Source organism: Phacochoerus africanus, chromosome 16, assembly GCF_016906955.1.
Source record: "Phacochoerus africanus isolate WHEZ1 chromosome 16, ROS_Pafr_v1, whole genome shotgun sequence".
Taxonomy (NCBI): Eukaryota; Metazoa; Chordata; class Mammalia; order Artiodactyla; family Suidae; genus Phacochoerus; species Phacochoerus africanus.
In genome coordinates this window covers 24321118-24340044 of record NC_062559.1, presented here as the reverse complement: position 1 = coordinate 24340044, position 18927 = coordinate 24321118, and the positions used below count along the sequence as shown (strand labels likewise).

General features: G+C 43.4%; 1 protein-coding gene across 4 annotated transcripts in view; it reads right to left on the bottom strand.

Annotated features, from left to right (window-relative positions):
• The window catches only part of CADPS2 (calcium dependent secretion activator 2), a 492759-nt gene extending 474351 nt beyond the window's left edge, over positions 1 to 18408 (bottom strand). For all 4 annotated transcript variants that reach the window (XM_047763023.1, XM_047763025.1, XM_047763026.1 and 1 more), the window contains exon 1: positions 17888 to 18408. In XM_047763023.1, coding sequence (XP_047618979.1) covers positions 17888 to 18226 — 339 coding nt within the window. In that variant the 5' untranslated portion in view covers positions 18227 to 18408. The remainder of the gene's footprint in view (positions 1 to 17887) is intronic.
• Between the last annotated feature and the right edge of the window lie 519 nt (positions 18409 to 18927).

Here is an 18927-nt window from a genome sequence, read left to right as displayed (position 1 = left end):
TTACATTCCCAGCCAAGGCGGGACGAGAACTAAGGTGAGCTCAAACCTCCAAGACTTAGAAATGTCATTTAATCCTCTCATTTCTTCTAAAAGCCATCTTTTCCCTTTTTAACCTTCATGCTCTGAAGGGCATCATCGCAGAACCTGGTAAACAATGTCAGGCACATTATGTAGAGTTGACATTTTAGACTATATTTGTGGGTGAAGATGTTGAGACTGTTCTGCTATGAGGCCTCTGAAGGGCAACATGCAATTCTGAAATTAATGACAATTTGGGGGCCTAGTAGACTTCCAGGTGAGAAAAAACCCAAGTAAGAAATGCAGAAACCCTGAAGAAAGCCATTATTTAATTAGAATAAAAGTTACTCAGGAATCGACAGTTCTCATTGTCAGGCACTTGGCTCGCGGGGTGGGGGACACAGAAGGTCCTTCCTACTGAAACCATTTCGTATAGACATGGGGAGAGAGCAGGGCCTGAGGGGCTTGCCCTGTACAAAGAATCATGTGACTTCTGCCAACCAGTTACTAATGGAATTCAGGTCTCTCCCAGACCCTAGCACATATCTCCCAAGTTGTATTTCTGAATACACTCCTGATTCCCATCATTTCTCCCTTACTGGTTTGCTCTTAAAACTGCTTAAAATAATCAATGTCACTGGGTTTTGCTTAGTTGAAAGTTTGTTATTTTACATTAAACATTCCAGACTCAGAATCATATGGACATAGGAGTGGTGTGTTTGTGTGTCTTTGTCTACACACACACACACGCACAGGTTGCAAAGAGTTGGATAACTAGATGAGAACATTTTATTAGCTTTACTATTATTGGCTAATGCCTGCAGGCAAAAATGAATTAGCATGTTTCTTCCAAAAATTCCTTTCTCCAGCCAGATGTTTACATTCCATCATAACAAGGTCATTTTAGGACCCATGGGCCTTATTCCAGTCATACCTTAATACACAGCAGTGTCAAACATAAAACTAAGTCATATAGAAAACTAATAGGGAATATGCACTCAATAGTTATGTTCTTTGATCCTCCTAAACCTTCCATTACTGTGTTCCCAAAGTAAAGCCAAGACGCAGATGAAAACACTTGTTAATGACAGTCAATCTGAAAATTAGAACATTTACCCAAACAGAACATTCCAAGATCTTTAAATGTGCTAATAAAGACAGTAGGATGATTTTCAAGAAGCTGTCTGTCTCTCAGCGTAAAGAAAAGCAACCACCACCCTTACCGCCCAGCACCCCTCCATTTCAAGTTCACAAAACATAAGAATTTCTCAGAGTTGAAAGACACACTCCTGGAGCCATATTGAGTGTAAATAAGTGCCGAGCACAAGTTCTTTAAAAGCCAAAAGGAGTATCGTAACATTTTAGAACCCCCTAAAGACAACAGCAAAAGCATACGAGGCAGGAGAAAAAGGGGTCATGCGAAAATGAAACTGGACTTACAACTTTTCATTAGCAGCACCTCTGGAGCAATGCCTCCGAAGTTGAGGGAGAATGATTTCAACCCCAGCGTCTACGGCCAACACACTTCTCCAACAAAAGAAAGAAAACTACAGACTTGCATGGGTTTGCAAAGTTTATCACAGTCTTACAAAGGCACATGTGTAAAGAATCGAACAGTAAGAGTGTCTCCAACTGAAAGAAATATGATGAGAAACTACAACTCAGCGCACCCGCCAAACAGAGAGAGAGAACCACTATCCTTCAGCACACTGACTCTGCAACCTAAAGCACACTGGACATCCCACGTGTTGGCAACTCCCCTTTGCCCTAAAATGCTTTTCCCCCTCTTGTCTACCCTGCTCTGGGCCTTGGGGAACTCAACACTCACAAATGCACTTCTGCTCCTCTCTGGGTTTCCCTGCTGGTGAGCGGCCAGCAGGAGACCAGGGGGAAGGAAGACAAAGACAGGGGCCAGTCACTCCCTTAGCTCCTGCCCTGCACGGTCTCCACCTGGAGCCCACAGCCTCTGTGACAGCCCAGGTCACAGCTCCCTCCGTTTGCCTTGGGAGGCCCCGGGTAGCAAGGGCCTCCCCATCCTCTCACTGGTTCCCTCAAACCTGCCTGGGCCTCTCCTTAGCAACTGCCTCCTGGAGTGCGACAGCTATTTCCCACTGGGCCCTCATTGATAAGCCCCCACAACTTTGTAGTTGTCTTTTGTAAGACAACAGAACAATTACCCTTTAGCTGTGCGTCAGTTTTTTGTTTTTGGTCTTTTTAGAGTCGCACCCCTGGCATATGGAAGCTCCCAGGCTAGGGGTCCATTCGATGCTTCAGTTGCTGGCCTACACACACCACAGCAACACAGGATCCGAGCTACGTCTGCGACCTACACCACAGCCCACAGTAACGCCGGATCCTTGACCCACTGAGCAAGGCCAGGGATTGAATTCACATCTTCATGGATTCTAGTTGGGTTCGTTACCACTGAGCCATGACGGGAACTCCTGCAGCAATGAAATTTATAGCTAGGTTATGTTATCTCCACCGTTTTAAAAATATAAGTAAACATAACATCCTGACTGGAACAGAAGCAAAGTAACTGAAATAACATCTTAGGATGTAGATGCTTAGGCATAGCTGGTCTGCAAGATGAAACAGAGAAGACACATATATCCACTTATAAAGAAGTGGGAATTTCAGAGAAGTGAGGCAATATTTAACTCAAAGTGTCAAAAACAAAGAATAGCGTTGACATTTTGAAAGTAAGGGCTAAGCAGTTTTTATATATATATCCATAAAATCAAGGCGAGTGTGACAACTGAAAATGAAGGCTTGACACAAGCATCTTGTATTCGTAACAAGCATCAGAAGCATCATTGCTGTTGATGACATTTTTCAAAATGGTGAACACTTCTCAGGAAGGTTCTTAAAATTTAAGTCTTCCTTCAACTTACCCAGAAGGTATCGTTCTAGAAAAATAAACCCATTCAAAAGGGAACGCTCCATTTACAGAAAGCAAAATATGTTCTGGGAGCAAATAATTACAGAGCAGGTTAAACTACAGAAATTTCCAAAAAGGCATTCCAATGCCATGTGTGATAGACAAGAGACGGCACACATGCTAGCATTTCTAGAAACCCCAGATCCCAACAAATACCAGCAGCAACCCCTCAAGTCACTGAGAAAACCAAAAACACCCCATACATTTTTTAAGATGTCTGCTAGGGATTACCACAATTCCGGTTGAGAAGCACCAGTTTATAACGTGGAACAATTTAAGGAAGCACTGAAGGGAAACAAGATGGGTAGGGGAAAAAAAAAAAAAAAAAAAACTCCAAGAAAATGTTTTATGAGAAAGGCAAGCAAGCATATTATGTGGTTTTGCAGTGAAAGATAGTCTTGATGTAAACTCCACTGAGTAGCTTTCAATTTTTAGAGTCAATAGAATCAACTCCTCAAAGAGCAGAGATCTTAACGATTCTTATCGCAGAAGGAAGACTGGATGCAGGTGCTACTGCTGGCAATGGTTACAGAATCAAGTGTCTGATCCAGCATCTCTGCAATTCCTTTAGTATCTTCCTTGGTCACAAATGACTGTCTCCTGTCTCATACACCAGAACTTATGTCACATGGCCACCCCAGCTGCCAGGGAAGCTGGGCTGGAAACATAGCAAGAGAGGAGGGGAAATGAATGTCAAGTAATTAACACTAATAGCACGAAGTGTCCAGCTATGAGGTCTACAAGTCGAAAGCTGAGAAGTAAAAGGGTAAGTACACTGGCTAGGTTAAAAAGCATGGTGCAGGCAGGATGAGGAGAACTCATCACTTCAAGTTGGCATAAACATGGCAGTAGTTCATTTCCCTCTCAGAGATCCAAGCTGGTGTGGCAGCGCTCTTCTGCAAAGCTACGGGAGCCCCATGCACCTTCAGATGTGTTGCTCTGCCAGCCCCAACAAGCAGCAACCACATCCAAACGGCTGCTCTCCTAACACGGCATCCCAGCCAGTGGGAAAAGGGAGGGAGGGGGGACACGTCTTTCTCTTTCCAGGGAACGGGCCACGGGGCCTGCACACGTCACTTCCATTCACACCCCACTTACCAAAACTGAGTTTTCTGGCCCCACCCAGCCACAAGAAGCTGGAACAGACAACCGCCCCCGACTGTTCTCTTGATGGCTACCCGGAACTTTGCATGGCAAACACCTGCTCCTAATCTGCCAAGACTTGCTTTCTGCTCTTCTCAGCGACCTGTGGCCTGTCCTCCTGATTTTCATGAGAGCAGAAACATTGCCTGGGCAATTCCTCATAAAGACCGATGGTCTCAGAGGACCCAGTCCTGTTCTCCTGTGGGAGAAGTAAAGCCCACATCCCCTTAGGGAGACAACACGCCCATATTCTCTGATAGTTGTGTGCAGTCCTGTGGTTAACGAGGCAGGGGGGTGGCAAGATGAGAAAAGGCAGCCATGCTCCCAACTAAAAAGTCTACTGCTTCTAAGAAAGGAAGAACACGCTGCAGTCAACGAGCAGAACCAATCATGGTGAAAAGCTATATTCCAAGTAGAAGAAAAGGAGCCAGATGCTTCTGGGTGAGCTCCAACTCCCCACACCGCCCCTTCCACAGGAAGGGACGGCTACAGTCTAAAGAGGATGGGGGAGGCGAAGTAGCATGCGCGCTTTATTTCAATTCATGAAGGATTTGCAAGAAGAATTCAAAACTTAGTGAAGACACCTGACACCAGCCAGAATGGCCATCATCAAAAAGTCTACAAACAGTAAGCGCTGAAGAGAGTGTGGAGAAAAAGGAACCCTATTCCACTGTTGGTGGGATTGTAAACTGATGCAACCACAGTATGGAGATTCCCCAGAAAATTAAAAATAGAACTACCATTTGATCCAGCAATCCCACTCCTGGGCATCTATCCAGAGAAAACCACGACTTGCGAAGATACATGTACTCTGATGTTCACTGCAGAACTATTTGCAATAGCCAAGACATGGAAACAACCTAAATGTCCATCGACAGAGGAGTGGATCAAGATGTGATACATATACTCAAAGGAATATTACTCAGCCATTAAAAGGAACAAAATACCAGCATTTTTGGCAACATGGACGGACCTAGAAATTATCATGTGAAGTCAGCCATACAATGAGACACCAAGTCAAATGCTTTCACTGACATGTGGAATCTGAAAAAAGGACAGACGGAACTTTGCAGAACAGATGCTGACTCAGAGACATTGAAAAACTTATGGTCTCCGGAGGAGACAGTTTGGGGGGTGGGGGGATGTGCCTGGTCTGTGGGATGGAAATCCTGTGAAATTGGATTGTTATGATCATTAACTACAGATGTGATAAAATCATTTGAGTAATAAAAAAATAAACAACTTCGTGAAGAGTGAGTAAGTATTCCCCTGGGGAGTGCGACGAGGGATGGGGAAGGTGGGACAGGAGAGTTACTGTGTGTTATAAGGTGAAAAATCAAGCCCTGCAGAATTTACGACTATATCTTGTTTATTAAAATAGCCGAAGTAGATTTAGCACATCATCATCTTCAAAATAAGTTACCATGTTGTCCATTATAATGCACTCAGGAACTTACATAGTGGTGGGTAAACGCTCTCTCTTAGGCTACTACCCCTTGCCAACCAGCACCACTGTCACAACCTCCCAGTTGGTCTCCGGCTCCCACTCTTGCTTTTATAGTCTAGTCTCAAGGCTGGACAACCTTGAGGCAGTGCCTTAAAATCCCCTGCAATGTAGCAGCACTGGCTATTCTCAGATAAAAACTTTCCAGAGTCCTGGGTCACTTCTCTGAACCTGCGCGATACTCACTAGCTCCCCACCCAAATTCTGACCTTACCATGGCTGAAGACCTTGCATAGGCTGGCCCATGCCTACCTCTCCAGCCTCGTGCCTTGCTAAGGCTTGCTTCAGTCCACCTCGAGGCTCTCTGCACCTGCTGTTAATGCCGTCTGGGATGTTCTTCCCCCTCACCCTCCTCACCTCTCACTCCTTTGATTCAAGCTCTGCTCAGCCACTACTGGCTCCTCAGAGGGGCTTTCCCCGACCACCTCCCCAAAACAGCTGCTGATGCCAAACGCCCTCCCTTAATGTGTATACACACGTATGTTGATTATCCATCTGCTCTGCTAGAATACAAGCCTCATGAGGGCTGTCCTGTCCCCATCTATACTGCCTACACCCAACACGGTGCCTAGCACACAATCCCTGTTCAAGTATTGCCTCAATATTTGACAACAAAGTGCAATATGCTTTACAGAACGAAAACTCCTTTCTGAATGAAAATTATGAGGAAAATAAAGGAAGCTCTGTAGATCTACTCCACGCCAGGCACCGTGCTCGGTACTCTTCAAAAATCTTGCACCCTTCGCAGCATTGTGCTGGACCAAGTAGGAGTCGTTTCACAGACGAGAAGACAGCAGTTTAGAGGGGACAAGGAAGGGCGGAACTCTGTTCTTCTCCGATAGGACCCCCGTGAACATGACAGGTCAGTGGAAGTGGGAAAGCGAAATGAAGAGGAAGGTGACAGTGGAGAGTATAATTACCATCAAGCTAAAAAATATTACCTACCTGATTTCATCCCACATTTTATGTATCCCAGCATTTGCACAAGTCCTTTGAGATTTCATTCAAAACTAAGACAGCTAAACCTCCAAGTTCCCAATTAATATCAAAGATTTAGCTAGTAGTTGTAGCATACTTCATGGTCTATGGCTCAACTGTACCCTATCTGAAATCAATGTTTATCACCAAATTTTATTTCACTTTTATAAAACACAAGCAAATACACTTATCTGTACAGGCTGTTTTGTAGGGGAACCCGTATAAAGTGTGGCACTGAAGCTTAACTATTGGGTGGCAAAGTCACCATGTTATAACTCAAGCTGTTCATCAGATGTAAGAAAGGCTGAATTCACCATGCAAAACACAGCTTAGAAATCAACGTTCGAAAAAGTGGGTTGCGAAATTCAACTTCTGAGTTGTAATGGTGTAGACATCTCCATATTGCTAAGTCCATTCATATTTTCAATCCCATCCTTCCCTGACCTCTTGGGAGCCCCTGACATCGTTTTCTACCTTTCTATTATTATTATTAACAGGTCTTCCCGGAGCTTCTGTGAGAAAGGCCACCCTATCTCTTACATACCTGGCTGTTCCTTTCTCCATTTCCTTTGCCAGTTCAACCTTCCTGTCTTTTAAATACGGAAGCGTTTTAAGATTGTCATTAAAATCTCCTCCTTGCTGGATTCTGTTTCAGCCACAGTCACACCCATGACTTCAATTACAATCTACATTGTAAAAATCCTCAGATTTTCCTCTTATACCCAAGTCTCTCCTCGGAGCTCCCAACAACTATCCTGCAACCTCTACTTATTCGAAGGACCACAAAAATCAACATCCCACCTATTAGGTTCCAGCAGTAACTGCGGTGGCTTGTCTATCTCTACAGCACTTTCCTCAAATATTCGTAAGGGAATAAAAAGGAAAAACAAAGTCTGAAGCCCAGGATTCACAGGATGTGATGCTCAAACTCTGGAAATTCTTATGGGATTTTCCACTTGAATCACATTAATTTTTCATAATTCCTCAGTCCGCCGGTCACACTTGAGGTGTACTGTTCTAACAGCAGAGTGGCCCTGGGTGATGCGAAGACAGGAGAACAAGAATGTACTTTCTCTCCATCTCCTTACCGACCGCTGCCCAAGCAGAGAGAACATACGCAAAACTTCTGGTTGAGAAAACCAGAGCCTCACAGGGGTAGGCGACGGTCACCCTGTTATACTTCAGAACCGTTCCTGATATCCAGCACTGTGTACGCCCTTCTGACGACAGCAGCATTTTGGGTTTTAGATGTTTTTCTAGAGAACCAAACAAATTAGAATCTCCAAGACTTGGAAGGTATTTCCCTAAATATGCTGTAGTAAGAATACAGCTTTCATGGCAGAATTTAATTGTCCCATCTTCCCACAAAAATACTCAGATCCATAAAAATGTTTTCAAAAGCAACACTGCACACTAAGTGTAAAACTAAAGCCGGTTTTCAAGAGGAATGTCCACTAACTTCAAAATCCATCAAGAAAATTGGAGACACAGCCTCCTAAAACCAGTGTGCTCTGCCCAGTGAATCAAAACAGCAGGCACAACCATGAGGAAGGCAAAGGAAGATTTATATCATGTCACCCTAACCTGTCCCTGGCTCCAGGATGGGAGAGCTGAAATGCCATACAACAAAGACAAAATAAAGCAAAGGAAACACAACACTAAAAATGGAAAACAGTAAGGTTAAACACATCATATTGGTGATGACTAAAAGTGTCTCAAACTCTTATAAAAGATCAGGCAAAAACTATTGTATTGGATGATTTTCAATACAAAATAACCCCCCAATAACACAGATGCAGGTAACATGTGTGTACAGTTCTATTAAACAGGTGAACAGGACTGGATAGGTATGTATGATGGAGACCATCTATCTGAAAAGTAGTTTCGATGTTAAAGTTGGACAAAGCAGAATCCTTGTTCAAAGCACACTATAGATCAGTGTTACTTGTCACTTTTAATAAAGATTCTTAAGTACACACTTATAAAGAACCTGGCATGAAAACATATGAATACTTCTAGAAATGCACAATAAATTAAATGCAGCTGACCCATGATCAAGACAGGTTAGGGGCACAGACCCTTGGCACATTTGAAAATCCACACGTATTTTTCTTCATTTTTTTAAAGTCTTATTGAAGTATAGTTGATTTACAATGTTGTGATAACTTCTGCTTTACAATGAAGTGATTCAGTTATACATGTACACACACCCATTCTTTCAGATTCTTTCTCCCACATAGATTAGCACAGAATACTGGGTAGAGTTCCCTGTGCTATGTATACAGCAGATCCCTGCTGGCCAATCATTCTATATACCTCAGTGCGCATATGCCAATCTGCCTGTAAGTTATAGCCACCATTCCAATTACCCGAGTTCCTCTGTATCTAAGGTTCTGCATGGGCAGTCAGCCAACTGCAGATCAGATAGCACCGTAGTACTTACTGTTGAAAATAAACCTGTATAGGTATGCCCTACGCAATTCTAACCCATATTATTCTTCAAGGGTCAACAGTCCATATGATTACAGTGGGATAATTCAGTGACTATAAAGATGACAAGTGGAGTTCTCATCGTGGCTCGGCGAAAACAAATCTGACTAAGGACGCAGTTCAATCCCTGGACTCACTCAATGGGTCACAGATGGAGCGTTGCCGTGAGCAGTGGTGTAGGTAGCCAGGCGCCGCTCAGATCTGGCATTGCTGTGGCTGTGGTGTAGGCCAGCAGCTACAACTCCAATTTGACCCCTAGCCTGGGACCCTCCGTATGTCATGAGTACAGCCCTAAAAAGAAAAAAAAATAAAGACAAGGTAGGAATGATTATCACAATAATGCTGATTTAAGTATAACACTTTCATCCCAAAGTCAGAAGACGTATGTATATATTAATTTATGATGTAAAAATACTAGCTACATACTATGCAATAGTTCAATGAACCACACTACTAGCACAAAAATAGAAATCCATTACTAAAAAGAAACCAAAACTTTCAAAAGTGATCCCAAACTATATCTAGAGGTAAATTCATAGCTTTGTATACTTTCATTCTCATTACAAAGAAAATAATCCTAATTAAGCCAAATGAAACTACTCAGAGTAGCCCATTTAAAAATGGTAAAAATAAGCAGAAATTAATGATTTATGATAGAATTTATGAAGTTCACATTTATACTTGTAAAAACGAATATTTGGATAAGTAATGGATTTTTACAGGATAAACTCTGAAATAAAACTTTAAGACAAAATTGAGAAATGTGTCCAACTCATATACAAAGAACCTAGAAATACCCAATTTTCCTCTAAGTATGCAATCATAACTGAATCTAAGAAAAATCTAGTGGGCGAAGGGAAAGGAAAAACACTGCAAGTAAGTTTAGGATGCAATTCATTTCACGAGTGAGTTCTTTCAAAAGTCCCAGGATCCAGTAATAGGGATAACCACAGAAATGCAAATATGGTTTAATAGGAAACCTAGAAACCTGTCACATCAGTAAAACTAGACAATCACCTCAACTGATGTAGAAAATCTAGGAACATTCAAAGTCCACTCTCACAATTTATCCCCTTAACGTAGTAAAAATAGAATGATCCTAAAATAACAAACACACCATATTCACTAGTGGAATACCAAAAGCATTCCCAGGACTGCCTGGACCAAGACAAAGGCACTGGCAACAAGTACACATAGTCTTCTGGACACTGGATTAAGACAATGCCCTGTGAAACAGGAAATACAGCTACTGAATAGGACCAGACAGAAGTTATTATGATGAGCAGATGATTCAGCTGCCTATCTAGAAAATCTAGCCGGATCAGGCAGTGATTACTAAAACAATCAGTAGTATAATAAAACCAGTTGTAACAAAGAAATTGGAGTTTATTATTTCCTAATAGGAAAGATGTCACAAAAACCAAATTAAATTATAAAATACTTAAAATAACCTTGATTATAAATGCAAGGAATCCATATAATGAAAGCCACAGAACATCTTAAAGATACAAGAGGTTTAATCTAAGAGAGCTATGCTACATTCCTAGAAGACTGAATAAAAAATCATTGTTTCCCAAACAGGATTAAGTTAAAAAAATGACAGCATCTAATTTGGAGCATATCCACACAGTAGGCACTATATCAAGCACTTTATATGCATCATCTCATTTAATGATAACAGGAACAATAAGAGGTCCCCATAGTTTGTAAAAATCCCCATTTTACAAACAAAAAAGCCAGGGCCCAGAGACATGAAATGCCTTGCTCACACAATGAATGAATAGAAAAGAACGAAGCCCAGGCCCTCTAAAGCCAAAGAGTGATTTCATCAGACATTAAAATGATAGTCATAAATTATAGGCTACTAGTAACAGGAAAAGATAGATGAGTTAGGTTAGGCAGCCCATCCTAAACAAAAGCAAAAAGAAAACATAGACATAATCTATAAATCATTGAACATTAGCCCAGGAGAAAATTTCTGCTTGTTTTATTCTCTACTATATTCTCAGAATCATCTTGTGGTTTAACTCACATACTAGGAGTTCAATAAACATTTGACCAGTGAGTTAATGAAGAAAAATGATTTGGCCTAACAGCTTAGTAATGAAAGTAGAGCTAAATCAAAAACTAGGCTGCAAGAGTTGCTTATTGGGGGAAAAAGTAAAGTCAACTCCTTGCTTCAAACTTGAATTCGAGATGGGAAATTACAGCGTACGTGAAGAAATTTTTAAGGAAAAAATCCAAGTATACCTAAAAACAAAATGGAAGGCAGACTAGAGAGACACATTCCACAAAGGAATGCTACCTTCAACATATTGATGAAGGGGTCAAATTAATAAGTAAAACCAATGTCCCAAAAGAAAAGTGGGGAAAGGACATCAGACCATATACCGACATTCATCCTCTCAAGCAATCAAAAGTGAATTAAATATCACCTTAGCTATCAGATTGAGAAAGATAGTCTTTTAATTATTCATACCCTTTGCCCCAGTAACACTTTCATTATAGAAATTCATTACTAACTTGAAAGTTACAAGATGAAAATATTCAAACCATAAAGTTTACAAAGTGATGTGATAAAATTTTAAGCAGCACAGTATAAAGATACTCTGCAATGCAGAAGGCTTTCAAACCCAAACCAAAAACCTATCAATGTGATTTTAAGGAAAACAGAGGCTTCTTACTGCCCACCAAGGTTAGAATTTTGGAAATGACAAAGTCAAGATATGACAAAATGCACATGAAATAGCATAAAACTCCAGAGGCCCACCTCACTAGCACATCATAATATATCATGAAGAAATGACAAAAAAAAATATCAAAACACTCTTAGGTAAGTTCTTGCTTCGTTTTAATTACATCACTTAAAACTACTTGAGAATACCTCCTAAGGTTTACATTTTGAAAAGCCCACATGCTGGAGGTTCCCGTCAAGGCTCAGTGGAAATGAACCTGACTAGGATCCCTGAGGACACAGGTCTAATCCCTGGCCTCACTCAGTGGGTTAAGGAGTCAGCACTGCCGCGAGCTACAGTGTAGGTCGCAGACCCATCAATGTCGACCCCTAGCCTGAGAACTTCCACATGCCGGGGCGCGGCCCTAAAGAGAGCAAGAAAAGCCCATGTGCTTTCCTAAGACACACATGGAAGAAACATTCCACCCACTGATTGTGACACTCTCTTCAGTGAGGCACTCCTCAGGGTCAACTCCAACTCTGAGGTTTTTTATTTTCCTTTCTAGTTCATTTTGTAAAGGAAATACTCAGGCTTACCCTCCTATATGTGGTGATCTGTCGAGGATTTTGTGATGAATACATTACACAATGCTAATGTAATTTAATCGCCTCCAGCATATAGCCAAATTAAATGCCTTTTAAACATATAAATATGCACCGTCTTCCCACTGTATTGATTCAACAAAGTCTGAAATATTTTGTTCCTTGCTTCGAGCATCCCTATTACCTTTTTCTTAACACATAATATGGGTTTAATTACTCAGTCATCTCACCAAATGTCACCTTACCTAGGTGAAACTAAGACACAGGCCATTTCCCTGTAGCGTCCCTTTAAAAAACAGGATGCTCAAGTTTGATTGTATATTGGAATCACCCGAGAAGCTTTAAGACTAACCCCAGAGATTGATTTAATTAGTATGGGGTACAATCTGGATAATGAGATTTTTAAAAGCTCTCCGGGTGACTCTAGTGTGACGCTAAGGCAAAGAATACAGCTTTTTAAAGAAAAAAAAAAAAAATCAAAATCCTCAGGTAACTAACACCAGTCCTAAAATAAAATGTTACAGAATCTGCAACAGGTTCCATGATTTGGTTCTTGAATAGTCCAAGCTTTGGGACAGTGTTACTCGTTCTAATGGCATTCTACTATTCATAATCACTAGGTTTTCCTAGCTTAAACCGCAAGAACAGTAACCCTTGACTATGCAACTGCAACCCACCCTCTTTCCCCAAAAAAAAGGTCTAATCTGAAATGCACATGAAATAGCATAATAACTCCAGAGGCCCACCTCACTAGCACATAATATATCATGAATCAAAGACATCATGAATCCATGATGATAGGATTTTCTATTCAGAATTCCAATCCTTTAAATAGCCTGGCAATTGTCTTTAACCTTGTTTGGAGAGTCCTTAGTGCCCGTCCAACGCTATTTATCTTGTGAGTATAAAAATAAAGGGACCCAGTTTTCCGTTTTAAACCCTGAAAACACAATTACAGTATTTTATTTCACTTCATAAGCAATATAAATCTGAACTACAGCTGATTTCATTTTTGAAAAGAGCCAAACTCCAGAATCACTTAATCCATTTGAGTTCTCATTAGCACAACTCATTCCACCAAATTAAGTGCTGCGGTCTCAGGATACCCCGTGGAGGGAAACATGAATCAGCTGCGACAGCAGTTCCCTGAGACACTGCTTAAGTCCAGCCTGAGCTTTCACTTTAATATGTGGTTTCCAACTTAGGGCCCACAGGACAATGCACTCCCTATTGTTCAAAGCAGCAAATGACATAACCCATCCCTTCTGTTTGCCCCATAAAGAACCACAGCCTGAGGAGCACAAAGCAGGAATGATCCTGACTCCCTACGAGTGGGCTTTTCAGACCAGCAGCAGATCCACTGGAAACCTGCAAGCAAGGAAGCAAAGCACATACACCCTGAGGTGTCGACCATGCCCGTCTCTCAGGTGTGGTTGTGGCCCTGGAAAAGTCTGACGTCACTGGTTCACAACCAGTAGGCACTGCCATCTCTATGGCTTTCTTTGGGGGGGGGGGGGTGAGTCCTGGATGTCTCACATCAGGTTCAGGAACATTGTTGCCACAGAGAAGTCGTCAGCGCTTTCCGTTATCCTGCCTCCATCTGACACCCAATTCTTCGAGACCTGGAATAAATCTGACACTTCCGTGAATGCGACATGCATTTACTAGGTTCCCATGCACCATGCAGCGAATACATGAGACCGCAGCTGTATCTCCAGCCCAAAGACAGCCAAACAAACCCCAGCATAAGGTGATTCTCAGCCTTTGGAAATGTAGCTCATTTTTTCAGAAAGTTGGCTCTTTCCCTGAGCTTGGGGAATCACTTCGTTTTTTTTTTTTGTTTTTTTTTTAAAGCCATTAACAAGTACTACCATTCCCAAGAAGGGATAAAAGCGGCCAATTTATTATAGTACAACATTCAGCTGGGAGAAGTATAGGCAAGACCCCACTGAATATTATTTCACTCAAGACTATTCCCCCACAATGCTCTCTTCCTGATCAGTTTTACCAAAAGATTTATTTCCTCACCATCTGCAGTCTCACATTATTTGTACACATTTTTCAAACTTAGTGTAGAGAATTATGCAAGGTGGTGGGAGTGATTATATAAAAGGTTTAATAAGGCACAGCATAGTGTGATTACAGTGGCAAGGCAGACACAAATGCAAAGAACATGGGTATATGAATCATATGGAAAGTTAGGTGGTACCATTTTAATCTTTTTAAGTTTCCTCAGCTTCTAGTTCAGGATAGTAAAAGTCAGATGTTGAAGGTAAGTTTAAACACACGATGAACAAAGCAACTACTGATTAGAAACCCATCAACTGGCTAACCCAAAACAAGTCATGCACACCTGAAGTAGTTCTACAACTGAGACCTGCAACATGTAAACCCCTATCTATGGAACGTATTTCACCTCTTCTTTGGTGGTCACTGTATTTGTCAGATTATCCTTACCTTTAACCATAAAGGACCTCTTTTTTTCCCTTTAGGGTCTCAACGTATTTTCCAAAGGATCAAAAAGTTGCCTTTACTAAGTAACAACTAACTTTCTTTACCTGCGTCACTTTCAGGTTTCAATATTGATTCTCTTTAACCAATGCTCTAGAATCATCCAAGGTTCATCATTGCCTTTGCACCACTGGATAACAGGGATAATCAAGGTAAATAAGCAGACTTAATTATTCACAACTGAAGTCATTTTTGCCAGTGGCTGTTACTTCACATTTGTATCACGTGTAAGTCACTTAGGTGGTATAACCACCTGGTACGTGGCTTCCTCACAGTGTATGATCGACCACACTCACCCCTAGAATGTTCTATAAAGCCATCACTTATCATACCGGCATAAGCTAACCACCAGTATTCTTTGGAGCCGAAATTTTCCGGTCAAAAGCATAGACAGACCGGTTTTAGTCAACTGAGTTCAATGCTATTAAAACTTTCTCAATTCATGGATGCAACTTACTAGCTTCACGGGCCAATTTGGAGGGGCGGGGGGGAACGCTGCAGCTCAGCAGGTTCATAGAAATTGACCAACCCTAAAGGTGAGAGGGCTTTGACTGCCACCAGGCTTTTTTCGTCTTTATGAGGACCCTCTGAGAGGTCAGGTTCTAGGTTTCTGAATGCTCAAAGTTGAGAGAAGTAAGCAAGCAGCAATATGCATTTCAATGACAACAACTTAAGCTATTAAATCCTTTTACTAAACGTGTGACTACTTGAAGATACAGAATAAAAATATACAATGGCTTAGCGACTTTGCAATTATCTTTTTACTTCTTTTATATAACCCAACTGTATAATTCAAGACAAAGTTTTTGGCATTAATTACTGGCTTGTGCATCAAATTCACAAGAATACAGTTAAATTCCCATTTCATTTTGTCCTAGGAGGAAACCTGACTGCCAAGAACTGCTCCAGTTCCTTTAGCAAGCAACATGTTTAAAAAAAAAAAAAGTGTAGGGCCTTTTGAATAACTTTGAATGAGGGGAATATTTAAGCTGTTTGGGGGCCTCCCCCTTGCCAATATAATAATTCACAAAACTTCAACTGACAGCATTCGATGCTCTCAATATTTAGCAAATATAGATTTCCAAGTGTTCCAAGTCTCTTTGTACAGAAAGAGTGCAATGTTTTACGTCTTTTTGCAGTTTGGAATTATTTTTTTGGTGGTGCCTGAATGAGGTTGTAACAATGGTCAGAAGTATTGTGAATGAACTTGTTTGCCAATTCAAATAATTTCTGCAAAAACATTCTATTTAAACAGAAGGAGTCAAGAGATCTGCACTACTTCAAAGTGAGAGTTTGCGGCATTTTGCTAATGAAACAAGCATGCACTATTCAGCTACCAGTGACTTTTCGCACAAGAATCTTCGATGATAATATTCCAGACAGGAATAGCCTCAGTTTCACCATGTTTTTATACTTAAACACACTGAAAAAAGTTTAAATGCAATATGAACAACAAAACTGGAGACTGGTTGAGATTAAATAGTCTTTATGACTACAAACAACATACCCATCAAAAATTAAAGAGTGATTACACAAGTTGAAAGTTGTTTGACCCATTGGGTTAAGAGACACGGGGGGGACTGCAAGACAACCCGATGCAAGCTAAGGGATGAGAGGGTACAGTACTCACCTAGGAACGTAAGACAAAGCCCACGAAAACTCCACGGGGCCTTCAGCTGAACTGGAGATGAGTAGCCTCAATCATGCTAATTGGCTAGGGAATAGAAAATGTTACTTGGAAATACTTCGCCCCTCCAAAATGAGGGGGTCTGCCTGGATCCCAAGGTACTTTGCAGCTCTAGCGTTTTGCAACTGAGTTACCTAGTGGTTAGATGCATGAAGAAGCTGTGTCATTAGCCGCCAACTGTAGACAATCATCCCAAAAGCCTGCTCAGAGAGTGAGGGATTCAAAACAGCTGCTAGGTTTAGGCCGGCTTCAAGAGATGGGGTAAATGGGGGTGGATGGGGCGATGGGAAGACTACGTTTGTGATGAAACAGCATTTTCACAAGTCAATTAGGAAGTGCTCCAGACTTCTAAGAAATACCTCAGGGGAGGTAATGCTTTAGAGCACAAACCATCTGTGTCACCAGGCATGCCTGGGGCAAATTACATTCTCTCTGGGTCTCCACATCTTGTCCCAAACCAAGGGGACTGCTGCAGGTTTCCACTGAACCTTCTAGGTTCAGCAATCTCTAAAGAACTCCTAGACGGTTCCCATTGAAAACACTTACCCAACTACAGCAATTTGAGTCATTACTTTTGTCTGTTACAGAACATTAGACCCCTGGGGTCTTATCGGCAAAGAGTTTCACCTGTTACAGACTCCTTACTTCAGGGAGGGAAAAGGAAAAAAAAAAAAAGAAAAAGTATTATGAAGTGGTTATGCACCAATCCTTTATTTTTCATCAATTGCGTTTCATCAGGCCTGTAGGGGACCAGGAATTACTGACCCACAGCAACTCTCCAAAGCTGAACACCGTTCTTAGGATTTGACGTCCAGGTTATATACTAGGACAGGAAACGTGTCAGTTTACCCTTTTCATTCACTGAGGGACATTTCTACTCCTCACCCTAGAGAAGGCTTCCCTCTAGTTAACAGTGGTGTTCTGATTCCACACTCATTCAGATCCACAGTAGAGCCCCGACTCAAGCAGACTGAGCGGACAGGAATGCACCACTGCTGTTGGAAATTAAAGTTGATATGAGTTGCGTACCGACCCGGCCGGGGCCGTCCGCCGGGTGCAAACAGCCCACCGCCGGGGCTGTCGGGTCGGTCTCTGTCCCACGGATGCCAGGCTGACAGCTTCTACCAACCGTGGGGGAGAAAATGTGTCCGCTGTAACCCGATATCCAACGGGCTAAAGCAGTGCCCCTCTCCCAAAGATTCCCTTGCCCTCCAAGGCCAACAAAAACACAGTGTCCTGCAGAAGGACAGCAGGCAGGCGCCCCAGAGCTCTCCCAGGAGAAAAGCCCGAGAAGGAAGCAGTGGGGGCAGGAGGCGCCGGGTCCTACAGGCAACTCACCTTCTGCTGCCTCCGGGCCATGTCAGTGGGCTGCTTGGCATTGAACGGATACGCGATACATCTCACCACGAAGACGTAGAGCTGCAGGCGGATCCTCCGCTCCTGCTCTTCGTCCAGCTGCCTTTCGGGCTCCTCTCGTCCCTCACTGAGCACGGAGGGGCTCGGGCTCACGGGTCTGGCCGCGCCGCTGCCGCCCGCGCGCCCCGCAGCGTCCCGCCGCCCTTCCCGAGCCGGGGCCGGCAACACTCGCTGCGAGCCGCCGGCCGCCACCAGCACATCGCGGCTCTCTTCTTCCAGCCCCTCGTCCGATTCCTCTTCGCTAGAAGACGGGTCCAGCATGGTGCTTGGGGCGCCCCGCCGCTCAGCCCGCGGCCCCCAGGAGCCTCACCCCCGGCGGCTGCGCCCGTGGGTCTGCGGGCGCCGTATGGCCAGCAAGCAGCGGCTGCAGAGCGAAAGGGAAACTGGCGGAGGCTTTCCGGACACGTCGAGCTAGACCCAGGAGTGTTTCCTACCACCAGGGCGCAAGGGGCGGGCAGGAGCCGCCGGGATTAAATAGGCGGAGTTAGCGTCGGGGGGTGAGCCCGAGCGCCTCGTGAACTGCTGGGCCGGCCCGGGGCCCGTGGGCCCCGTGGTCTTCCAACGTCCGCCGGCCGAGGCGGAGCCGCCCGAGCGTCCGGGCGCAGGTGGGGAACCTGTGGCGCCTACAACTAGCAACACGTGGAATGGAATGTTGAGGAGCGGGCACGGGGCCGCGGAGTGCGCGTGCGCGCGCCGCCGCGGCGACCAGGGCCCGGTGCTCTGATGCCCGGCGCGCAGTTTGCAAAGATGGGAAGCAGCTGAGCCTAGTGGTTCTGCGTGCGCCCACTCGGGTTTCTGGAACTACCCTGACCCCACTACCGATTCTCTTTTCGCCCGCCAGCTTCCGGAGGGGCAGGCGGACAGGGGACGAGAGACCGCCTCCCTCCACCTGCCCAGGTGAGGGGAGCGTCCAGAGTGAGTCTCGGACCCAAATCTGATACCCAGGGTTGAACCCCGGCACA